Source organism: Carassius gibelio, chromosome A17 (genome assembly GCF_023724105.1).
Source record: "Carassius gibelio isolate Cgi1373 ecotype wild population from Czech Republic chromosome A17, carGib1.2-hapl.c, whole genome shotgun sequence".
Lineage (NCBI taxonomy): Eukaryota > Metazoa > Chordata > Actinopteri > Cypriniformes > Cyprinidae > Carassius > Carassius gibelio.
The window spans coordinates 12,936,881-12,962,726 of NC_068387.1; the positions used below are offsets into that span (position 1 = coordinate 12,936,881).

Below are 25,846 nucleotides of genomic sequence, written 5' to 3' on the forward strand. Positions count from 1 at the left end.
CCATTAGAATATCGTTTTTAATCCAATTGTCATAGAAGATTGATTTATTCTTATATTTAACAATTTTATTATTCCAAATTAACTGTTTGTGAGGGGAGAAGTTATGTTTGTATATAAGAAGCCAACATAAAAGAGCCTGTCTATGAAAATTGGATAGCTGAATGGGGAGCTTGTTAACCTCAAAGTCGCATTTTAAAAGGAACTCTATACCACCAACTTTTTCAAAAATAAGATTCGGAATGATATACCATAGTTTATCAGTATGCTTAATATAGTGTTTAATCCAGTTCAATTTGAAGATTGTATTAGAAGAATCAAAATCAAGCACATTTAAACCTCCTTGATTATAAGAATTACATAAAATATTTGTATTTAAATAGTGTGACTTGTTTTTCCATATAAAGTTGAATAATGTTGAATCAATTTTTTTAATACAAGATTTTGGTACATCTAACACCTTTGCAGGATAGACTAATCGAGACAGCCCCTCAGTTTTGGACAAAAGAACTCTACCTTTGAGTGATAAATCCCTCATGAGCCACATATCAAATCTCTCTTTGATTTTCACTATAAGGGGTTGGAAATTAGATTGCACTCTGTCTGATTGATTTTTACAGATATTGATACCAAGGTACGTAACTTCCTCCCTAACTGGAATACCTTCAAATTCAGTTAAAGGAGTATCATTGTCTTTAAGTGGAAAAAGAGTACATTTTTTAACATTTAAAGATAATCCTGAAGCTTTAGAAAATATATTGAGACACTCTATAACTTTTTTAACCTGTGAAATGTCTTTTTAAAAAATAGCAGTAGCCTATCATCAGCTAGCTGACAACATTTAATTTCTTTTTCCATAATTTTGATACCTTGAAACGAGTCATTATTTATATATAACGCCATAGTTTGCATGACCAGAAGAAACAAGAAAGGAGCCTTGTTTTTCTCCTTGTTTTATGCCCCGGGAGATGCTAAATCTACGAGTAGTTCCCCGTGGAAGTTTAACTTAACTATTGCAATCACTATATAAAGTTAGTATTGCCCTTTTAAAGTATTGACCAAAACCAAAAAAATCTAAAACATCAAATAAAAAAATCATGTGTCACAGTATCAAAGGCTTTGTATATATCTATAAATAGAATGTTACTATTATCAGTTATTAAATCCTTATAATCGATTAGATCTAAGATTAATCGAATATTGTTACTAATATGCCGTCCTTGCATAAAATCAGACTGACTGTCATCTATTATTGTATCTAAGCATAACTTTATTCTCGGAGCGACCTTTTTTGCAGTCCATGGTTGCGACATCTCACGTAACGAGAGAGGGCGGAGCTACAGGTCTTCAGGGCCTTCAGCTATTGGCTGCTTCGAATCACGTGCGTTGTTATCAAGATGGCGTCTCCGAATGGAGGTAAATTTTAATTCTCCTCTTTTCCCTGGTAACGTCAGTTGTTATTGTATTAGTGCAACGGACCGAATAACCTTTATAAACTATTATGCTAGTCAACGTATCCTCTTAAATAATTAACTATTTCAGTTTTAAAAATGGCTTCTTTTTTCTCGAAATAGCGTCATAAAAATGTTTGGAGTCAAGTCATTAGCAAGCTACGTGTCAACGACATCAGTTACTAACAGTTAAATATTATACTAATGTATTGATGGAGCCGTCATGCGGAAAAAGGTTACTTTTTGTATCTTCTATTTTTAATAATATTTTTGTTTATTTTTGATAAGCATCTCTATCAATGCAGCTAGTTCAGCTGGGTCACACTAATACAAACAGCTTAGTAAACATAACATAACCTTCCTCCATCGTGACTTGTCATAACATTATTATGTCCTGCATAACATGGGGATTGTTGCTCACCCACAATATAATTGCACTTACATCTGTGGTAATATTGTATTTAATACTAGATTTAATAAATATAAATAAATATGTTGCTGATCTAATTTCTGACACAGGGTTGTAATAAAGAGCATATCATTTGTTATTTATTTATTTATTTATTTATATAGGTGAGGACTTTGAATCCTCTCTGCTAAGTTTTGAAAAACTTGACCGAGCTTCACCTGACCTGTGGCCGGAGCAGTGTAAGTTTATAGAGTATAATATTTTTGATTTTAACTAAAACAGTGTTTTATAGGATGTAATATTCACAGATGTTTCCACATATGACCCAAAGTTACATTTGTTGAAAAACAACCTTTTTTTTTTTTTTTTTTTCCTGTCATGTGCTTTTTTTCATGAACATTTGAAAGTTGTTTGGAAACTCCCATGTAATTTTAAAAACCTTTCACAGTACCGGGTGTCTCTGAATTTGCTGCATCCTTCAAAAATGTGAGCAAAGAATCAGAATTATACATTAAAGCAAATTATTTTGAATTTTTGCATTCAGACATGAAACTGAGACTTTTGTTTGTTGTTCCAGCCTATCACAAATTCTCCGCCCAAGTGGATGGCTGAACTGGAGACAGAAGATATTGAAATGTTGAAAGGTCTGTTGTCTTTTTCATAAAACCAAAACAAATTCTAATAAGATTCTCAATGCATAATTTGAGCATTTTTATGTCATGGACCTATCTGACAGATGCTTAGATCAATTAAAGAGCTTAATATGGTTAGATACATTGCAACGTGAATTTAGAAAAGCTGTGGTATTTTTTGCATCATAAGTTTATTATGTGTTTTTTTTTTTTTACCAGAATTAGGAAGTTTGACCACAGCAAATCTGATGGAGAAGGTGAAGGGACTGCAGAATCTTGCTTATCAGTTGGGTTTGGAGGAATGTAAGTAATCTTAGTTTCTTAGAAACCTTTAGTCCATCTGTGCAGTGTTTAAGAAGTGGTTTGAAGACTTTGAAAAAGCCTCCGCTAGATGGCGATATTAGCAAAGAAGAAAACGGTCAAAAAAACACAACAGCTGCTGTTGGCTTTATTATAGAGGTTCTTTAAATCATTTAAATTATTATAAATAATATTGCATCTAAATCCATTTAAAATATGCAAATATACATTTTATTATATATATATATATATATATATATATATATATATATCATATTCATTTATTTTAGTTAGTAAGTCCTAAATAAATCCCCACTCTTTATTTACACAGATTTATATATTTATATTTTTCCCAGTAGTTCTAAAATGTTATGTCACAGAATTGCTAGATGTAGTAATAATGTATACCAGCAGGATTACAGAAAAGATAAAATATTAGCTAGATGAAAATGGGCATCAAATGGACACATATTGAGCAGTTTGAAAGTAATGCAAAAAAAATCTCCATCAAGAGCGCATGATTAAAGTAGGCTCGTTCAGCCAAGATTATGCCAAACGTAATTTGTCACATCTCATGCCATTGAGCGAAAGAATAGTCAACTGCATGTACTTCACAAGTTTTGCGTAAAACCAAACGATCAGGTTCTCAAGCATAATTTGAGAATGATCCAATGAGCATCTTGTGCTTTATTGGAAACAAGAACATCTGAATGTCAGGTGTTCACATGATTAATGTATTTAGATTAGTAACCTAGAGAGTTCAATGCCGTATTCATTTTACCTGTTCAAAAGTTAAGATTTTACAGATTTGTACAATTCTAATAATTATATTTTTTAAAACAAATATTCATAAAAATCCTGGGGGATATATATATACATATATATGTGTGTGTGTGTGTGTGTGTGTGTGTGTGTGCGTGCGTTCGTGCGTGTATTTACATAGGCCTAAATATATGTAAATGTTTCTTGGGCAGACAGTCTGTAAATTATAATTATTTCTGAAGGAGCATGTGTCACTGAAATAATATATTGCCTTTTAAAATATATAAAAAATAGAAAAATAGAACACTGTTCTTTTAAATTGCAGTAATATGTCACAAAATAACTGTTTTGGTTCCATATTTAAATCAAACAAATGCAGCCTTGCTGAGCCTAAGAGACTTCTTTCAAAAAATATTTTAAAATTGTACCATACAACAGAGGTTAGAATGGTAGTGTACATCATAATGTTTCTTTGTATGACGTAGTTCCAAATCTACTGTGTTTATTTATGTCAGGCTTTTGGACTGTCTGTACACATTTGCAGTTTACATGAATGTAGAAGAACTCGGCAAGCTGTGCTCTACACTCTGTGCTTACATCGATTCATTATATTGCAGAATCGTTCTGCATCATCTCAATATTCTATATTTCAATACGGTATTTCAAATAAATGTACTGTTATGTAAAACCTCTGCACTGAGGAGACCGATATGAAATTATGATTATCATTCGGCTCAGAGCAGCATTTAACGTGGCGCTCTTCAATGTGGTGTGGTTTAATTTTCTTCCTTCTCCTAGCTGTCAAGGGAAGCCTTGTAAATCTGAGCTACTTTTTCATCATGATTCTTTCTCTCTTCAGCGCCTTTAAACGAGCTGACGAGAGGTAGTGTTAGGAGACGGGAGGGTGAGGAGGAGGAGGATAAAAATTTACTGCACCTTTGGCACGATGGCCATTAAAGTCCTGGTTAATGGGGATAATGCAATCAGGCAGTGAAAGCTCACCCCAAAGGCAAGGTTATAAGCCCCACATTTGTTTTATATATTTATTTCGACCTTCGTCTCTTCCACATGCAGATGCCGAGCCTTTAGATGCATTAGCCGCATATCTTTGGGAGGGAGGATATGATCAACAGCAGCATAAATTAAGCTTTGATTAATCGTGGACTTATGTTAAGCTTAAAATATATAAATAACTGTATATTAAGTATCTTAATGGCTTGATCTTGAAGTGGATTTGCACATTTTCAACTGTAAGTACTACATGAGAGGTGCGTAAACCTTTTGCACGTGCAACCATAGGCAAATAAGGAAAACATGTGCATGTTTGTATATTTATTTGTGTGTGTGTGAGCGTGACATGTGCCACACCAGTCTCCTTGGGGACGTTTACCCCTCCTCTCCTAGCTGAGTGACGCTGATCAGGGTCGTTGTGGGAGGGCCTGACGCGTGCCTACCCCTCCAGCCCCCCACCAGTACCCATCTGCTGCGGGCCGTGATGAATGCTGCTGTCGGGGGGCTGCTGAGCATGGTCATCAGGCCCCTCTGCTCCCACAGGACCAGTCACTACACTGATAAGTACTGTTATTGAAGGTAATTGAATGGAGAGTGCTCTTCTGGGACAGCCAGGCCTCAGGCGATGCTCATGATATCTCCGGTTCCACTGCGGCGGCTTGCACAGTTGATGTAACACACTTGTTTCTACTTGAGTAATTGTGGGGTGATGTGTTTTTTTTAATGGGCGTCAAATAATCTGGACATAACTTGTAGGTCTAACCAGATCGCTAATGTATTTTTGTGTGTTTAGTAGCAAAATAAGCATCAGAAAATAAGAGTGTCCAAGATAAAGAAATTGATAAGTCTTTTAAAAATCTGATTTAATGCGTACAATAGAATAATGTGCCACGTTTTTTTTTGTTTTAGTTTTTTTCAATGTACTTGTTTGTATTTATTTATTATTATTTTTTTCTTTTACGTTTTTGTACCATTTTCAAGAAATTACTCTAGAAATGTCATGTGGTGATCATAAACAATATAATATTTCAGGTATTAAGTAATATCTGTTTTGTACATTTCCTTACACTTTGAATGAGTGTGTATCTTTTTCAAACACATTATATAGTGTTATAAAAGTGTTTATATATATATATATATATATATATATATATATATATATATATATATGCACACCACATGACATTTTACAACCTGATTTAGCTTTGCCTTGGAATAAAAAGGCCAAATTATCAGATATTTTAGTGTCTTATTGACCTTGACACGCACTCATGAGGGTCTGCAGAGGTCCTGTCTATGATGTCATTTCCGTTGTTTCTCCCCTACATGTTTCTGAATTTTGGTCATGCCACATTGACTTTGCAGACTGAAGTTAAATATTATTAATATTAATAATATTAATATTTTTATTAAGTTTTGAAGTTTAGAAGCTTTGTTATAAAATGTTCCCCAAGAAATAATACTGACTAATTATGCCAAGCTATTTTGCTATAATTGTTTTATTTATTTTATTAATGAATTCAGTATTTTTATAATTTCTTTCTTTGTTATAACATCAGGACAGTTTTTTTTTTTCATTTTTGACTACCTGAAGGCCCCTAAAAATATCTAAAAATAAATAAAAAATCCAAATGAATTTATAACTTGCTCAGTATATTTAAACAGTTCAATGTATAAATTACATTTTAATGTATTTTTGAAAAAATATCTATATCCTCACAAAACAATGGGTGTCATGTCTCTGACCCATACATGGTGCTTCATACAGGAAGAAAACATCCTAAAAGTTAAAGATTTACAATTTGGAACAAAACTCTGGCTCGCAACGTCCAAGAACCTCCTGCTGTTCAATCTGTTCCTGCTCCCGTACGAAGGTCACACCCGTCCAGCGCTAATGGCCCCAGTGTTCACTGCCTCCTCCCGTTTATCAATCTCTTCTCTATTAAGCGAAGTGTGTTGCTGAATATGATTGCAGTGATGCCACCCTACCGTAGTAATGTGCTTCCATCAATCCATCAGAGACACCCGAGCACAGGGGCAAGCTGTTATGAAGTGCTGCTAGATGACAGGCTGAGCGTGGGGAAAGCTCTCTGACTTCCTGTCCGCTCATCTTCCTCTCCTCTCCCCTCCCCTCACACACCATTCCTGCTTCTTTATGCATTACAGTGCCTGACTGGAGTAGAGAATGTTTGTGGAATCACATTTAAAATATAATCCTTAATTGTCCTTATTTAATTCCTTTTGACACCATTCAGACCTTTCGACTGCACAGATACACCGAGCTCTGCTCAGATTTGGACACGCACAGCGGGAGAGTGGAGGAAATTCATCTAACTCACTCTCCCTTCTCTGTCCTAGCCACCACCTCTGTCAACAGATCAGAAATGACACCCTATTTCCATAAATACATTAGGAATTCATTGGATTTCCTTTCCCGGCTAATCATAGCGCCTGTGTGAAACCTTTTAGGGTTTTTAATGAATGAATTTTGACTGATTGCCTATTAATAAGGACACCTCTTGAACAGGGATAGGCTGTGGCAGGGCTGGCTGATGTTCGTCAGCGCGTGTGTGTAATGATTCGTGGTGTCAAGCGGTTGGAGCGAGCGGTGAGAAGAGAAGAGCTCTCGGCTGGGACATTAAGAGGAAGCAGTGGCTCCCTTGGGAAATCACTCACCATGTCTGCATCTTAAATATCTCTGTGAAGTATCAATAAGTAGGTAATTGAATTTTGAACACAAACATGAGCATCAGGTGTATGTGTTCCAATGGGGGGGACGAGAGGGTGGGTTTGTGTGCGAGTGTGTGTCTGTCCTCCCCCGTCCCATGAGGTTTAGGCAGCGAGAATGGATGTTAAATCTATTAAATAAAGATTACTCCCCGTAATAACCAAGTGGCAGTTTCAGATGTGCAACAGGGGTACGATTAGTGTGTTTGACTGCTAATGAAAGTGAATTGGGGCAGTCAGGTTTTGGAGAGAATTTAGTTTAAGGTCCGGGGATTCTTTTTCTCCTCCAGCTTAAAAACAAACTGTATTGTCTCTAGATTTGCTTTAATGGCCTCTAAAAGATGCTTACATCTCTCAAGATAATAGCGCATTCGTTACAGTTAAACTGCATTGATTTTGAAACAGAAAAATGTAATGGTAGCTTATAATTGATCATATTTCATTTAATGTGTTGTTTGCAATCCTATGCAGTTATAATATAATATATAATAATTATAATGTTATATATATATAATTTAATTAAAATTATAGCTGTCATGTAATTTGAATCATGTTAAATATGTAAATATTACCAATTGTTCAATTGTATATTATAATAATATATGATGCATAGATTTGAATATATTTGTCTTTAAATAAAAATATACAAATATATACAATATAATTTAATTTTATATATATATATATATAGATGAATCAAAGAAAATATTATTTTTAAAGCAACCAAACATTACGTTACAGGTTGTAGTGCTTTAATTTTGCTCATGTATTTGCTCATTTGCGTTGATTTCATTTTGCCTATTAACTCATCATGAAGCATATTTGCTTCATTAAAATATTTATGAGTGTTCATACAACATCAAGAAGATAATATGGCCTCTGGAATCCATAATATGCCATTTAATATGGATGTCACCGGCAACAAGCTTCTGATTAACTAAGTACAGAATTAGTAATTGACCTTTCTAATCAACTAAACAAATCTCTAACTCCTGCTAATCAGTATTGATCTGCCCCGTCCAGTGACAGCACCAGCTTTGTGCACGTGTGTAAATGCTCATACTTGTGTGTGTGTGTGTGTGTGTGTGTGTTTGAGCACAGTCGGCTAGCTGGCAGGACCCTCTACACTCCCCTTTTTAATCTAACTCACTCAATGCAAATCATTTCCCTTCTGCTCTGACGGGATTTGAGGATAAATGGAAATCTAATTAATGAGTGGATCAGAGGGGTGCACTCTGGTGAAGGGGTCTCATGGGAGCCAGACAGACTCCTGTATTGTTTTGGACAGAAAGTGTGAGGGAGATTGGGAGAGGGGTAGTAAGAGTTAGAGTGGGGTTGGTCATTCAGCTATGACAAAGCTCTTGCCCCCTGTTTGTGGACCCCTCCAGAAACCAGTGGCCCATTTAACAAGCGTTAGCCTTCCCATCATTGACATTAAACCTGGGATTAAGACACACATTTACTTATGGAAAGCACTTGGAAGGCATTAGTGAGACTGCAGTGTGAATGTTTAGTGACTGCATTATCTTATAATGACCGTCATGTTTCTCTTATAATGGTGATATCTGTTGTATTAATACACTGAATATTAGGTTGTATTTCAGGCTTTCCTCATAGCTTTCTCAGGGATCTAATAGTCAGGAGTCAAGTGTTCATCTGTCTACTGTTTGAACCTGTGCCATGGAAAGAAGAAATAATCAAACTGCTCTTTAAACCTGTGAATTTCCTCCCGCCAATTATTATTTTGGGTATTTTGTAACCTTTAAATTTATGTGCAATGCATTTTTTATGTAATGTAAACTGGTTACAATACACGCCATGTTAGATTTAAAGTGTGTGTGATGAATGTTAAGACAATTAAAAATATATTTGTTTATAGTCAAATATCTTACTCTAAATAATAATAAAAATAATATACATTTTAAATATATTAATACATATATTTTCTGTTGTGGGGTTAGTAAGTTTTTTTTATTTATTGAAAGAAACAATTATAATTTTATACTGTAAGCTTGCTTTAAATTGCATTAAAAAGTGACCGTAAAGGCATTTATGATCTTACAAAGGATTTACATTTCAAACCAGCGCTGTTCTTTTGAACTTTCTATTCGTGAAAATAAAATCCTCAAAAAGTGTATCATGGTTTCCACAAAAAAAAAAAAAAAAACTGGATCAAATGCTTTCAACATTGATAATAGTGAGAAATGTTTCATGAGCACCAAATCAACATAACAGAATAATTTCTGAAGGATGGTGTGACTCTGAAGACTGGAGAAATGTCTGCTTTCCCATCACATGAATAAATTACATTTTAAAATATATAGAAAACAGTTATTTTAAATTGTAATGACATTTCACAATTTAACTGCTGTTACTGTATTTTATATAAATTAAATGCAGCCTTGGTGAGCATAAGGCTTCTTTCAAAAACATAAATTCTTACCAAGCCATAATTAATAATCTGAATCCAGATAGCATCACGTTTGATCCAGTGATCGACAGCTGAAGGTGAATCCACTGACACTTGCGCCTATCATTAAGATGCCACACAGGGCAGCTCATCTTAATTACAATCCCCCACATTATTTCATTAACTGCTGCCCAACACTGTGGCTTAGCCTGTCCCTCACACCTATCACTTCCTGCCCAAAAGCTCATCAGTGCCTGTGTCAGCCTGACCACAGGAGGGTCATAGCTGTTACACCTCCAGCTCTATACCCTCACGAGAGTTGGCTGAAGATTATGAACAGCTTTGAGAATGAAGATGGAAAAAATTAACAACTTTAATGAAGTCCATTATATTTACTTCAATAATTACTCAGGATCTCACTTTCCCTTAATAGTTTACCTCCTTTGATCCCCATAGTCAAACAGTTTACATATTTGGGTATTACTATATTTTCCTCATTTCATCTTATTTCTAATTGTAATTATAAATCTCTCCTAAATAAGATTAAGGAGGACCTGGATAGATGGTCCCCTTAATGTTTAGCTCTCCATGGTAGAATATCTACAATTAAAATGAATGTGCTCCCCATGGTTAATTTTTTATTCTCCATGTTGCCTCTTCCTCCACCTGAAATTATTTTTAAGGAGCTTAACACAGCCATTTCTAGATTTATATGGATGAAGAAAAAACCCAGAATCAGATTTAAGACGATGCAGCGTAAGAAACTAGATGGTGGATCTGTCTTTACCTAATTTTGAATTATATAGTTTATCCTTTCAAATAAGAGGAATCAGAACCTGGGTTAACTCAGATTCTCCGGTTCCTAGGCGAGTTCTGGAAGCGAATATTATCCATCCAGTTCAATTACAAGATCTCCCCTTTTCAGGTGTTTCAAAATATTTAAAGAAAACTTACGGACCAATTATTGAATATTTGCTCGATGTATGGAAAAAGGTGGAGAAAATTATGGGTGGACCTTTCTTATATACTAAGACAACTCCATTATGGCATAATAACCGTTTATGCACCGGCAACAAACCCTTTGTTTTTAAAATCTGGTCTGATGCGGGTGTTCATACTTTGAATGACATTTTTTGTGATAATGGCCTCAAATCGTTTCAGGACTTAAGTTTACAGTTTTCTTTACCTGGATTCTCTTTTTTTCTATATTTAAGACTGAGGTCAGCTTTAAAGGCATACGGCGTTCCTTGGGCCACCAATGTGTTTACTCATTCTCTGTGGGAATGGTTGAACATTGATATTCCTTCTAGTGGTTTAGTTAGTTTCTAAGATTTATAATTCCATTCTCATATTACAGTATACTTATATTCCAGCTATCCACTCCTGGGAAAGGGATGGTCTTGTTCAACCTGATTGGGATGTGGTATGGGCCAGATGTTTTACCGCTTTTAAAAATCTTGCACATCAGATGATACATTATAAATGTATTAATAGAGCCTATTTCACTCCTAGTGTACTATATAAGATGAAGGTTAGAGCTGATCCTCACTGCCATTTATGTAATAAATCCACAGTAGGCTCTTACCTGCATATGTTTTGGGAATGCCCGGTGGTGGTTCCTTTTTGGAAAACTGTATGTTCCATCCTTTCAGATATCATGCATTTACATGTACCTCGAGATCCCCTACTTTTTCTATTGTTAGATGATTCCAGTCTCCAGTTGAATGCTCATCAGAAAAGGACTTTATCAGCTGGAAGCACTGCTGCCAAAAAGACTATTTTGAAATTATGGATAGAACCTTCCACTTCTTTAACTTTCACTTGGCTATCATACTTTAGAGACATTGCCTTGCTGGAAGGTACCACTGCCAGGCTCAACGGCGCAAAGGACAACACTATTCGGAGTTGGACAAATGTTGCGGAGATGTTGCTAGATCGGATGAAAAGTTGACATCCCTACTATGCTTCACTGATTTTTTTAGTATTTTTATTTTTCTTCCTCTTTCTCTGTATAAGTGGACGGCTTCATGGCATCTGTTTGTACATAGTTCTTTTGAACCTTGACTTGTGTTTTATTTCTGAAAGTCAATTAATCTGAATAAAATGTTGATCATAAAAAAAAAAAGGATCTCACTTTCCCTGATTAAAATATACCATGGAAAGTTACTTTACCTGTCTGATAAGGTTTGGGGACTGTATTTGATATCACAATAACCTTTGACCTTTTATTTCCTTTTCCAGCTCGAGAAATGACAAGAGGGAAATTCCTGAACATCTTGGAGAGACCCAAAAAGTGAAGACCCAGATGGTGACCGCTGACCTGTTGGCTCAGTGACCAGTTGATTGTGAGCTTGTAAGGCAGAACACAGTAGCATGATACGCTAAATTTTAAAGACTTTCACTAATATTCAACTGATTTTGGGGTCAAAAAACCATAACACCATAAACATTTTTTGTATATATGTTTAATAGAGTAGAAAGGCAAGGATAGTGCTGTGCTTTTCAGTAAATGTTCATTAATGTATTTATTTTTAACTTTACAGTTTAATACAGCTTCAATTGTTTTAATAAAAATACAGTGTTGTTTAAATAAAGTGCAGTTGGTTGTGCTCTTGTCTACATGCCCCTTCTAGATTTGTATTTTTTCAACATTTTAAAGACTTTTAGAATGCTTTTGGCATCCGCTAGTGCAGCTTTGCTTCCTATTGGCCATCCAGTGATGTTTCCTAAAAGTAGCTTCCATGAAACAATGATGGAGTTCATGAATAACATTCAAACTTTTAATTAGGGCAATAACTTCATGCCTGTGCCCCTCCATCGACTGCTCAATTAACGGCTCTCTTTTGCTCTGGACATGTAAAAGGCTTTGACATGAGAGTGTTTGCACACCAGTGCAAGGCCATTTTTTCTATTTAATGGGAATTGGAAGTTTTGAAGGCCCTCCGCACAAAACAATGCGTAAAAATAATATTGTTCATTGTCATCCGGGTTAACAAGAGTTGACATAATTACTTGGGCCATTTCTTCTCTAATTAGCACACTTCCAGGGACATTGGCACAAACGGTCCGGGAGAAATGGGAATCAGACAGGCATGCTGAACGGCAAACAAAGAAAGCTCTGGCAAGCGTAATTAGGTGAGACAGTGGCCAGGACTGTTCTCGGCTGGAGATGTCGTAGAGGCTTTTGCTGTGGTTGGCGAGTGTTCGCTCCTGCTCCCACCAATTCTTAGAGGTACGCCTCTCCCCCCAGTGCCTAATAAGCCCCTAATTGTATTTCTGATTCACATGGAACAAGGAAGCCGCTGAGTTAAACCCTGCAATGTTACTACTGGTGTCTGATCCCATTCTGGAGGACCCAGATTTGCCCCTCTTTTTTTTTTACCGTCTAAACAAGCTTTTTTTGTTGTTGTTGCAAGTTTAACCCTCTGGTGCTCTTCAGTCACTTTTAATGTTCTGACAACATCGTCCTGTTGTTGATCTGTTATCCAATCTGTTTCTAACCTGAGGTTTGACAGAACTTTTCACTTGTTGGTTCTGTACAATTGCATCTGTTACACGTTGTTGCCCTCATACATTGTGACAGTAGTGATGTGCAGTGGTTGTTGTGGCGGATCACTGAAGCTGTGGTTCACATGATGGCACCCGCTAGTAGTCGCAGCCGGTCAGATACTGTAGGTCCTGTCCAGACATCCTCCTTAAGATGAGGGTCATTCCCCACAGAGGGTCTGTCTCCAGAAACACCAGCACAGCCATAAACAACCCGTTGCCCTGACCTCAACGGGCCTTGCTGCCCTAACAAACGTCAATCCGATGTGCCCTCAGGCCTTTAATTAGCTGTCAATTAGTGCAAATTAATCAACTCCTCGCCTAATTAAGCAATGCCGGCAGGCAGCTTCTAAACACGCTATTGTGGGAGCTGTATGAGAAAACTGGAGCTAGCAAACTTTCTCTGGGGGTCATCGCACCCTTGGCGGTTGGTGAGGATAAGACCTCTGCAGTTTCCATTTTTTCCACCTACTCAGCACAAAGTGTTTGCAGTCCTCAGTATCTGCTCTTAAAATCCTTAGTCTCGGGAAAAGGAGTTTCCCAGTAGCCTAAGCAGTAACTTTAAAACACCTCACACTTCAGTTGATTTCTTAACTTTTGATATATATATATATATATATATATATATATATATATATATATATATATATATATATATATATATATTTTTATATATATATATATATATATATATATATATATATATATATATATATATATATATATATATATATATATATATATATATATATTAGTGTTCTTCAAAGAACATTCTGGGTTCAATACAAGTTAAGATCAGTCAACAGCATTTAAAAAACCCAAGTTTACGCTGATGCAACGGAAGTGAATGAGGCCAATTTTTGGCGGATATAAAAATTTTAAGCTTATTATTTTATTTATTATTTAGGTGAAACCTGTTCATTATTTGAGCTGTGGAGTTGTTTTGGCATTTTTTACTGTTGCTTTAGTATTTGTGGAATTGTGTTGTCATGGCAACAACAAAATTGGGTACAACTTTATGCAGAAAAAATGTGTACCTACATTTGGTGCACATTAAAATCTTGTGGATTTATTTTGTGGACAGTGAGTATTTTAATGGTATTTGATTATGCGTTTTTGTTCAATTTTTTGTTCACTTTTGTTCAATTTAATTAATCTTCACTGAACAAAAGTATTGATTTCTTTTCTTTTTTTTTATCTTGCTGACCCAAAACTTTTGAATGGTAGTTTATAAAATGGAAATTATGACTTAACTGCACTTCATTTATTAATATATTTTCTATTAGGTCTGTTCAAAAATGTTTCACTCTAATTGCCCCATGAAAACACATAACAAACTATATGTCATAGTCGATATGTCATTAAAAGAGAGAGAAAGCAACTTGATAAGTCTTTTCAGGCACATAACACTATTGATTGTTTTCACTTTTAAGATGAATGATTGTAATAAAAGTCGCGTTAATATAATTAATGCTAATCAATATCCAGTATAATATCAGAGATACTCCTGTGCTGCAGACTTGTGTGTGTGCTTGGTGTACAAAACAAAATGCAACATTAAAAACAATTCATCACTTCCAATACATTGCAAATACAGAATTATGACCAGAAGAGCACAAGTGATTCTTCATTTAGATTGCCTGTGAAGATCAAGCACCAGCAATCTGTGTAGGGGCCGGGACTAATGCAATACAATGTTCCTATAATACAGCCCCATCCCAAAGCTCATTACCTTTCGGTGACCTTCCAGCATCAAAAGTTCTTCCTAAAGACAAATAGCAGCTAAGCATTTCAATATAAGAGAAGTCTTTATTTGTATTCATCACATTATGCTGTAATTGTTACAAGTTTGCATGGACAAACTCTCATTTTAGCAGCTTTGAAAAAGTAGACCAGGGTTGTGTCCCATATTTTTCGTAGAGGTCAAGGCAGCGATGTAATTTGCCATCCATCTGTTTGACTAATGCAATCACCTTTTCAGTATCTCAACTGCTTGCTTTGTGTTTGTATGCCGGGTTTCACTTAAAATAAGTAGGCAGCAGGCCCAAAAGAGACCAAATATTCAGAGAAGGGCAAAACAAATTTTGCAACAGCTGTTTGCCTTTTAATCTGCCACCATCAGATCCTCCAGTCTTTGATAGGCCACACAATCTACACGAATGACTGAGCTAAATCTTTCCTTAATCTACAGCCTTATTAGTTTGTCCTCTTATGCATGTAAATCAGGGTGCAGTCATTTTCCTATGTAGATGGATTATTAAAAGCCATGGAGGGAGAGTGGGGTTTTTTCATCTCACAATAAACAACAAAGCCCTGCACAGATTACAGCAGAAGCGATGGCTACGTGAGGGCAGGAAGCAGTTTGTAATTGACAGGCTGCTTTGATAGAGCACTGTAGCCTTGTGAATAGATGGGTTTATCTAGACCGGGTGATGTGTCATTAGCATATCTTGATAACATTGATTTCTTCATTACCCTTAATGAAATTTCCACTTAATGGCTTCTAATTAGTTTCAACTGGTGCCTATGTAATTGCAGCTGTAATATTTTGCTGAGTCGTGGGGTTTAATGCTTTGAGGCGAAGCGAAACTCTTGCGTGAAGTTTTATTCTCTTGCACTGCTTACGCATTTGTTGTCTAAATTTTCAGATCACTATATATTCCTATATGTGATTAAACTTTACTTTTGTTTGGCTGCCAGTTTTGATGATCATCTCATGTAATTGCCATGGAGCCAAGCCAACAAAGAATTAGCATGGATGGGTATTGAATAGTGTCCCATAAGGCTACAAATCACATGGTTTTTCTGTGTTGTAAACTGTGCAAACAGAATTACTGTGCACCTTTTTTTTGTAATATTCGGTGTAGGGTTATTATCAGGCCACCTCAGCAAAAAAAAAAAAAAAAAAAATAAAACATCTCCAAGTGTTCAGTGTGGCTTCTAATTAGCCAAAAAAGCCACAGGTCAGGCGCTGTCTCGCGGGAGCGCGCGCTCGGGTCTCACGTTCTGCCGGTGTCGTATGAATCATGACGTTTATTTATGCATCAGCACATGGCACTTTGATAAGATTGGTGTTATCTCTGTCTCCATCAACGGCTCGCTGCTCATTTCCATAAATTATCTCCCAGTAATTATCTGTCCAGATGTCCAAATTGTGCCACAAATTATCTGCAAAACGAATCAAAATCCCACTGTAATTTAGTAATAGCTGATTAGACCAGAAACTTGGATGTAATTAGAATAAGCTATATTTTGCATTCTGTTCAAACTGTTTTATATGCAACAGTGTAAACTTCTAAAAGAATGTAAAATATACACATTTACCTGGACTTTGCCCTTTAAATGAACTTTACCCTTTACAATTTAACATAAGAACAACTTTTTATTATTGTGAACAAATAATATTGGACCACCCACGTCTTGTTGGTCCTAAAAATTAATTAAATATAGCTAAATTTAATATTCAGATTTAGCCATGTCATGCTTTACATGCATTATATTAAGCTGATTTCTCATGTGATGTTATTACACAAATACACCCGTTTTTTATTTGTTTAGCTATATATTTGTTTTTTATATATATATATATATTTGTTTGTTGTTGTTGTTTTTTTTTTGGGGGGGGGGGGGGCAAATTTATTAAAATCTAATTAAAAGCTGATACTTTTAAAAATGAAATGTTAACACCTATATTTTAAAATAAACATTAAAGCAATTTCGTATTATAACGTTATTGTAATTGGAAATTTCAATATCGTGGCATTTCCCCCCTATTCAAAAAAAGAAAGAAAAACAACAACATTTGTCTAGATCAAGTAGAATGCCCCTTATCAATTTATCCATTTAATTTGGAAATAAGCATTTGCCCCGAGTTTTTTATAATCTCAGAAATCCTAATTTGAATGAGCCATTTATCTTCTCCTTTAGAGCTTTGCACTTATGATCGAAGCCTTTTATTTTAAGGCCAAAAAGTTTGCAAAAGAGGAATATATATAGCGATACAAGAATTGTAAGTCCTCGAATTTTCTGTTGCATACGATCTGCTGAATCCTCAACAGGAATTCTTTAAAATATCTAAGAAAAACTATATCAGTGACAAACATTCGATATCATATGATTGAGTTATTTATTAGTTTTATAAAACAGATTTATAAAATCACTACTTTGTAATTTTTATTTATTTATCAATTTTATTTGGTCTGGTGTATCAGGCGATGCTGCCACTATATATATATATATATATATATATATATATATATTCTGCCATTGCTGACGACATGTGATAGATTACAGATGTCGTTTTATATTTTAGACATTTTCCTTTTATTTTACGATATAGGCTTCACGAAAAAAAAAATAGATTCCTAAAGTCGTTTATAATCGATCGATAAAGTTTACCATGTTGAAGCCTAAAAACAAACATTTTGGTATCGACGATTATTATTATTAGCATACTTCAATACAGTAAATTTAATTCGAAATTCGAAGTGATCATTTTATTTGCTAATTTCGGTTAAATGTCTGATTAACACATAATTGCAAGCAAAATGTGATGTGAATGACATGACATGGTGCATAAAATCAGGCAGAGTAGCATCCTGTATCCTCTGGAATTCTAAATCACTTCCTTGCCGCTGATTGGCTGTTGAGTTTTGACCCTTGTTGGGATGGACCTGTTGGATAAAAGGAGAATTTCTATCGGGATCATGCGTATTGCGCCGTGGATGTCTGTGCACAAGGGACCGAGTCGTATGTGAAGAAGGGGATAGTCTCAAAGGCATCATGACGGGAAAGGATGGGGCTGTTTTGTCGGAAAGTTTGAACAAATCAAAATCAGTGTGTGCCGCTGAGAACAGGGGAAATAACAATCCACATCTGTCAAAGAGCAGCAGCACACATCCACCCAAATGCACGGGCTTCGGCATCCAGGAGATCCTGGGACTAAATAAAGAGCCGTCCTCGGCTCCGCGGAGCACACTGGACTCGTTCCCCGCCGGAGCGCACCTTCTAGCCAGCAGGTCGATGCTCGGGCCAGCTGGAGTTAGTGTTGGGGTCGGGATGGGATTAATTGGGCCTGGAGGTATTCCGTCGTTCTACAGCCAGCCCGCGTTTCTTGAGGTGCTATCAGACGCGCATAACGTCCATCTACAGCCGCTCAACAGGACAGTGAGGCCGCTGGAAACAAACCAGTCTGCAAGCTCAGGTGAAGTTCATGTTTCATCCTATAAGACTACTGATTCAATTTATCAGTTTAGTGCAGGTTTTTTTTTCGTAAACCGAAGGCCTTACTCTATTATTGTTTTTTCTGTTCTGTTTCTAAAACCTATTATTGTTTTTATTTTTATTTTTTAGAAATGTGTCGTAAAAAAAGCCTTCAACTTGTTGACTGTTTTAAATCGTATTATTTAGGCCTATGTTGAATTGTAATAATTGTAATTGTGATGATCATCGTCACAACGTCAATTTTGCTTTTAAAATTAAAGGCCTACAGGCTAACTGTTGCAAAACAAAATATTTCAATGTTTTTACATCAGCCATTTTAAATAACATTTCCCCCGATGTTACAGATTCAGAGGATGTCTCTTCAAGTGAAAGGAAAATATCAAAATCTTCACTGAGCCAGAGCAAGAAGAGAAAAAAGCGACGACACAGGTAACTAACGCTAATAAAATGAATGTTAAATGGCAGTAAAACAACAGTGATCTATATAATTCTTTTATTAAACAGCCGAAACAACAAAAAAAAGGAACGAGTAACGATGTTTTGGCAATCATGGCCAGTTTGAAATCAACTGGAAAATAACATTTGAGGAACAGACTAACTGTGAATGCCCAAGATCTGTCCTCTTTTTAAGAGATAACTCGTTTTTTTTCGTAACGAGTTAAAGGTTCGTAGGTTTTAAAAGGCAGTCAAAATCTGTTTTTCTTTATAATAATGATAATAATAATAGTAATTTGTATTTTTATGCTATTATATTTTAAGAGGCATTTGGAATAAATTAAAATTTATAAACACAGGCCTATGATTTAGCGTTTGACATGTTCAGGTCTAAAAATTAAAAAATAAAATGATATGATAAGAATTAAATGAAAATAATTAAAACGAAATAATAGACACGTCTGTATTTATATTTTAAAACCTGAAAGAAAACTTGCCTACTAACCTCGACATTTGCGGATAGTCCCTTTTTTGTAGACTAGTTGTCAAAATATAATTTATGCGTGATGTTTCTAATATTGCTTTCCTAATACAACTAAATGTTGTTCTTTTGTAGAACAATATTTACATCTTATCAGCTGGAAGAACTGGAGAAGGCGTTTAACGAGGCTCATTACCCAGATGTGTACGCCAGAGAAATGCTGGCCATGAAAACCGAGCTGCCCGAGGACAGAATACAGGTAGAGAGCTATTTACACTCGCCTTTTGAATTAAATGAGGATATTACATAACGACAGTGTGCTCTCTTCCACCACTCTTTTTTTTATTTATTAAATAAAAAGCCTACACTAATAATTTTCGCTATATGCGCCTGTATTCATTTAACTTTTGTTTTTTTGACGTGTAGGCTATTTGGGGTTTTGATGTAGGAATTATTTGAATTGCGTTAGCCTTTCCTATATTTTCTTTCGTTTTTTTCCCCTTTGCTTCATTTCCTGTTTTCACAGCAACATGACTAACTAGGCAGTTATCATTATGTTTTAAATTACCATTTACAATTAAAATGTAGACCAAAAAAATTGGAAATCGAACAGGACTAATATAGCCGTATAAAAATACAATAAAAGAAATCCATTTTGGGTTGGTATAGCCTCTCTTCTCTAGCTAAATCTATGCCAGACGAAAAAACTCTGCCACATCAGACTCATTTCTTTTAGTATGTAAAAATAAAGCACCAGTTGAGGTTTCTCAAATGCCTTCGGTGACCTGCCTCAGATCAGCTCAGATAGCCTATGCTCAGATACATGGACCTACTCAAGAAACGGGCCTCAAAACCTTTCCTCATAGCGCGTGACCTATTAATATTACTGTTGATCGTGCCGGAAGTTGGTTTCTCAGAGAACTGACTTTCAGAAAGATCACACGTGCTCTCAGTGGTCAGTGTGGTGATCTGAGGAAATGGCGAAAAAAAAAGGAAATGGTGAAGTGTCTTGGATTAATTTAGTCGGTTTGTGGGTTAAGGGTCAGTCGGCAGGCTAATTTCAGGTGAAGTGATATTTATTTTTCATAGGTAAGCGTATGTTTCCACAAGGTTCGGCTACCAAACGTTCAAATAATAACACAAGTTTGATCCTACAAGATTGTATCACTTGATTATAAATGCACATATCCCGTACTATAGTCTTCTTAGATAACAGATGTAGCCTATGATATATAATGGTGCAAAATTACACATTTGCGCTGCGAAGAAACCTAAATGGCGCCTCGAAATTAGCATACCTTTAATATTTAAGCTAAAGTAATACTTTGGAATAACCCTAGGTTTAATCCGTTTATAAAAATACCAAAAACCTTTAACAAAGTCTACTACCATAAAAGTCATTTTACAATTCATTTATCGATCAAGTGGAGCATCCCCCTTGGACAGATAATATCTCATAAGCCACAGTTGTGTAACAATTTGCGCTCTGTCTCTCTCTCTCTCTCTTCTCTCTCTCTCTCTCTCTCTCTCTCTCTCTCTCTCTGTGTGTGTGTGTGTGTGTGTGTTTGTGTGTGTGAGAGAGAGAGAGAGAGAGAGAGAGAGAGAGAGAGAGAGAGGCGCTAACGACCTAATCAAGCAATCAAGGCGGAAGAAGATTACTGTGTGACCTGAACCATCCATCTGCTGGCATGCCTTTTAATTTCCTTCTCATTACAGTGCCTCTCGGTGAATAAATAATACGGAATTAAATAAATAATTCTATTTCAATCCAAAGTAAAATTAACATCTAATTTTCTCATCGGAGTGTAATTAGTTAAATGAGAAAAGCTCGCCGTGCTGCAGGGGAAGGGATGTGTCGAGATGAGGGGAGTTCAAATGAAATAACTACATTGAATGTATTAGCACGGGTCAATAGCGCTGCTCTCAGGGGTCCTGCTCGTTTAATTTCCCGTGATATTTGGCCGCCTGTCCACCATCGATTGGGCTCGAAATTAACTTATTTTTCAATCAGCTTGCGCGTGCCCCTGGGGTCGTCTCTCATCGCTGTCTCCCCCCGCTTTCTTTTGAGCGCCCAATAACCAATTTCTCCTCAAAAAGTATCTTGCATGAGATGAGGGCTATGGTCATCGGCATTACCAGAAAGATTGGAAAATGGTTTTGATAATTTCTTATCCAATGTCTGGCCTCTCTGGACCCGGGAGCCCCTCCACCTCCTGGAGAGCTGCGCTCGCGCCGCGTCATGACACAACTCGACCGCGTGCGTCGCGTCGTTTAGCTCAAATGGACACTATCATGCATGCCTGCTTAAATTCTTCGCTCGATAAAAGCTATAACAGTAGCCTACTACATATGGCTCCAATTAGCCAATGAGAGGTGATAGTCAAAGATAGCCTACTCATAAAAATTAGTGTTTTCATGGGCACACATTGAAAAGATGTAAATGACATATTTGTTACTTTACATTTGCAAGTTGAAAGCTGTTTGATTAGCTCAAAACCTGAATGATTATCTTTCTTCAGTGAAATGCACACACACACATACACCAATGTTAGACAGATTGATAGGCCTAGCTACCCTTTACTTTTTATCTTTTGAATGTGATTCTGTCCATCCGACTCAGATATCTCAAAGAGACTACATTTAACCATTAATAAATGATATGCAGGTGTGGTTCCAAAATCGGAGGGCCAAGTGGAGAAAGCGGGAGAAGTGTTGGGGTCGTAGCAGTGTGATGGCTGAATACGGGCTCTACGGTGCCATGGTGCGTCACTCCATCCCTCTGCCTGAGTCCATACTGAAGTCTGCTAAAGATGGCATCATGGACTCCTGTGCTCCCTGGCTTCTAGGTATGCCAGCATATTAAGACTTTTTGTTTGTATCATAATAAGAATTGATTTAATGATAATTATTATTATTATTTTAAATAACTAATGGACCTTTATTCATCATAACCAATGATACAGGTTTTTCTAAATTGAAAATGATATATTTTTAATTGAATTACAAGAACATTTTCATGAAGACTCCTCTCTAAATCTGTTCCGCTCTAATAATTTCGAGAATTGCTTATACTCTAAATATTTAATTTGTCACCCAGCACTGTTCAGTTTCAACAAGTTATACTGTGAGACTTACTTTATGGAGAGTAGATCAGCGTCAAATCTATAAGGTGCAACATTACCTAACCAGTACAAGCTTCTTTTGAATTTAAACATACTGTAAATTAAGCGTTTTGATTACATTTACAAAAATGTTCTCAGCTGATAATTTAAGGGTTATATTTTTATGCAGCAGACATCTCACAGAAAGGTTTTAAATAACATTTGACCACTTTTTAGAGCAATTACTTCCTGTATTACAATAATATAAGAAACAGTAAAAAATAATACAATAAAAAAGTTTTATAATATAATTAAATTGCTACTTAAATTACTTAATTTTATACTTATTATTTTATGTTGTTTTATTTATCTCTATTTGTATTTACTTGACTATGGTTATCTTTATTTATTTTTTTTGTCTTTTTCTGGCAATTGTTTTGCTCTTACACAAAACAAAAGCTTGTTAGTTTTACTATGGCCCCTCTGAATATGACTGCATTTTTTGTTCTTTAAATCTTTAACCGGTAACATTTCACAACTGACTATCACCACAGTAGATACCTGTAAATAAATCGATAAATAACAGTGGATTTACTATGATTCAATTATAATAAAAAACTATATATAAAAAAAAAGAATATTGCATTTCTTTATTCATCCATTTATTTTTAATGCAGTTTGACTCTCATGGCTCAGATTAGTCCTATTTTGTTACTAAATCTAAAATCTGTCTCTTGCTGTTTCCAGTTCAAGATGGTTTTCCTACCACCAGCTGCTTTTCTAAACACGAATACCCACCATTCTTTTCAGGGATGCACAAGAAGTCCTTGGAGACTGCTGCAGTCCAATCAAATGAGAAGTCAGATGTCATTCAGAAACCGACCAATCCCAAACCGGATGAGGCTGAGGCTGAGGCTGAGGAAAGGAGGACAGAGTCACCCATGTCCAAAGAGGAACTGAGGGAGAACAGTATTGCTGTTCTCAGGGCAAAAGCACAGGAGCACAGTGCCAAAGTGCTGGGAACGGTTACCTCTGAGAGACTAGAGCACAAAATGGAGACGTCGGTGACAGAGGAGTCCAGCGAACAGTCAGACACAAAAGAAGAGGAAAAAGGTTCTTAGATGATGCACTGTTAATTCTTCCAATCCAAAACATTGGCTTAGTGTGCAAATATCTGTGCTGTTGTCTCTTCCCTTCCTGCACTGTTCCCAGGACAGCACTGGACTTTTAATTGATTCTCAATGTTCCTCTGCATTTTATTTCACTTTAGCAAGGTCAAAACCATTTAGAAATTTGCAGTATTTTGATAGCAGCATCAGTCCATCATGCCAGTGATTAATAGTTTTTTTTCTTTCTTCAAATAAAGGACTTCAAAAATTCTAGCCATAAAAATTCTATGTATAAATATAACACCCCTTTATCATGTTGGCAACCTCCTCGGTGCCATTTGCAAAATTTCTCAATTGAATAAAACCATAAATGTTTGTATATTTATGATCTAGTTTCAGTATAAAGTAATATTGTCATCAGAAATGTATTGGTCAAGAACTCCTACTGAGCTTTGAAATAACAGGACTTAAATGCTTTTCTTTTTTCTTTTGTACAGTACCCGTCTTCAGATTCGCAGTGGTTAAAGTTGTAATAGAGTGTATTGCTGTATATATTGTAAATTAAGATAGCCTGCTACAGTATTGTTTGAACTATACATTGATGTACTGTAGTCTTACGTGCTTTTTTTCGTAACATGTAAAATGCAATACAAATTATTAAAAAAAGATGAACAATGCTAGCCTGTTTTACATCAAGTGTGTTTTAAGTCATAAGCGGAGAACATAAAATACATTAGTTTAATTTGTGTTTAAAGGGATACTCCACCCCAAAATGAAAATTTTGTCATTAATCACTTACTCCCATGTCATTTCAAACCCGTAAAAGCTTTGTTCGTCTTCTGAACACAATTTAAGAAATTTTGGATTGAAATCTGGAGGCTTTTGAACGTCTCCTAGACTGCCAAGTAAGTTACACTGTCAAAGTCCAGAAAAGTATGAAAAGCATTGTCAGAATAGTCCATCTGATATCAGTGTTTCAACCGTAACATTATGAAGCGAAGATAATACTTTTTGTACACAAATAAAACAAAAATAGTGACTTTATTCAACAATTCCTTTGTCAGCAGTCTCCTCTGTGTCTCACATCACTCAAACTGCCTACGCTCTTCTGTGTCAGCTGCACCACAATGATGTGCTGTTTCAACGTGTATTTATGCTTTGATTTGAAAGAAAACATTGTATCCTTGTGGTGCAGCTGACAAATTTTCATTTTGAGGTTGGAGTATCCCTTTAAGGTATCATATGTCATAATATGCTAATAATGCTTTTTAATTAAAAGCCAGCTAAAATCTTTCATCTTAAAATCTAAAAATTGGCGGGAAAATTTGTTTCACTATTTTTGTCAAAAATAACAATGACAAAGAAACAGTTAGTTACACATTGAAATGTTCTGAAACAAAAAAAAAAATTCAGAAATAGTATTTTCTTGTGAAAAGTACTCCAATATTTGTTTTCTTTACAACTAATTATTAGTAAAAACAAAAACAAAAAAAAAATATATATATATATAGACACACACACATAGTTTTTCATTCGGTCTTGAGCCTGAGTAACAATCGTTTGTATGTCGACCACACAGTTGTGTTTCACTGAGTGTAATCCGACACAGTTGAGAGGCCTCAATCTGGGCAGATTAAACAGCAGCAGCGATGCATAACAGACATATGGGAGAGAGCATGAAAACAGCCCTAGATACGGTGCTCTCACTGAGGCTAGTTCTCCTGTAAAACCCTTTATCCTTCATGTATTCATTCATAAAGTCTATATCTCTATCTAACTGTCTGTCTGTTTAAAAGCACTGATATTTTGAAAGAATAAGGCCCAGGATTACAATCACTCTTTCTCATATTAGCAGTCTTGAATGCCTCACAATTAAAAAATCCTCACATAACAGGATAGTAAAAAGCATGGTAATTATTTTACAACTGTACATAATTAAAATTAGCCCGTGTTAAACCTAATGAATAACAATATATAGGTCTCCTTCTGACTAATCTGTAAATTGTGAAATCAATCAGGATTTGTGCTGATTAGAAGCGTCCGAAAGGATGTTGCACGCTCTCTCTATTTCATCTGGGTTGTTGATCCTTTCCATGCCCTTATTATCAAGGCCTGTCGACAGATTATTGATACACGCTGTTAATTCAATCCTAATTTAATTTACTTAGTGTCTGTGTAATTAATTAGTTGACATCTGGGGTGATAAGGCTAGGCTTGCGAAGCAACAGAATATCTCTATCTTCATCCCTGAC

The 25,846-nt window shown here is 35.8% G+C and overlaps 2 protein-coding genes across 5 annotated transcripts; both read left to right on the top strand.

Moving 5' to 3' along the window:
* The first annotated feature begins 1,277 nt into the window (after positions 1–1,277).
* On the top strand, positions 1,278–12,293 carry LOC128031434 (protein lin-52 homolog). Of its 2 annotated transcripts, none has more exons than XM_052619693.1 (6): positions 1,278–1,413; positions 2,022–2,096; positions 2,306–2,343; positions 2,435–2,501; positions 2,709–2,792; positions 11,941–12,293. In XM_052619693.1, exons 1-6 carry the CDS (start codon positions 1,395–1,397, stop codon positions 11,994–11,996), a joined length of 339 nt encoding a protein of 112 aa, XP_052475653.1. In that variant the 5' UTR covers positions 1,278–1,394; the 3' UTR covers positions 11,997–12,293. The 2 variants fall into 2 exon arrangements, with proteins under 2 accessions (XP_052475653.1, XP_052475652.1); XM_052619692.1 differs by lacking the exon at positions 1,278–1,413 and adding an exon at positions 1,735–1,897.
* Positions 12,294–14,059: 1,766 nt separating this feature from the next.
* LOC128031411 (visual system homeobox 2) lies at positions 14,060–24,274 on the top strand. Of its 3 annotated transcripts, none has more exons than XM_052619660.1 (5): positions 14,060–18,448; positions 18,813–18,897; positions 19,520–19,643; positions 22,050–22,230; positions 23,233–24,274. In XM_052619660.1, exons 1-5 carry the CDS (start codon positions 18,028–18,030, stop codon positions 23,604–23,606), a joined length of 1,185 nt encoding a protein of 394 aa, XP_052475620.1. In that variant the 5' UTR covers positions 14,060–18,027; the 3' UTR covers positions 23,607–24,274. The 3 variants fall into 3 exon arrangements, with proteins under 3 accessions (XP_052475620.1, XP_052475621.1, XP_052475622.1); XM_052619661.1 differs by having other exon boundaries at positions 17,497–18,448; positions 23,296–24,274; XM_052619662.1 differs by lacking the exon at positions 14,060–18,448 and having other exon boundaries at positions 18,595–18,897.
* The last annotated feature ends 1,572 nt before the right edge of the window (positions 24,275–25,846 follow it).

Bases quoted from the DNA above. Each gene is read 5' to 3' on its own strand.
- LOC128031434 (XM_052619692.1), top strand. From the start codon at position 1,852: ATGGGGATTGTTGCTCACCCACAATATAATTGCACTTACATCTGTG. The intron at 2,097-2,305 runs GTAAGTTTATAG...AACCTTTCACAG, and splicing joins TGACCTGTGGCCGGAGCAGT to TACCGGGTGTCTCTGAATTT. The intron at 2,502-2,708 runs GTCTGTTGTCTT...TTTTTTTACCAG, and splicing joins AGATATTGAAATGTTGAAAG to AATTAGGAAGTTTGACCACA.
- LOC128031411 (XM_052619660.1), top strand. From the start codon at position 18,028: ATGACGGGAAAGGATGGGGCTGTTTTGTCGGAAAGTTTGAACAAATCA. The intron at 18,898-19,519 runs GTAACTAACGCT...GTTCTTTTGTAG, and splicing joins AGAAAAAAGCGACGACACAG to AACAATATTTACATCTTATC. The intron at 19,644-22,049 runs GTAGAGAGCTAT...AATGATATGCAG, and splicing joins TGCCCGAGGACAGAATACAG to GTGTGGTTCCAAAATCGGAG.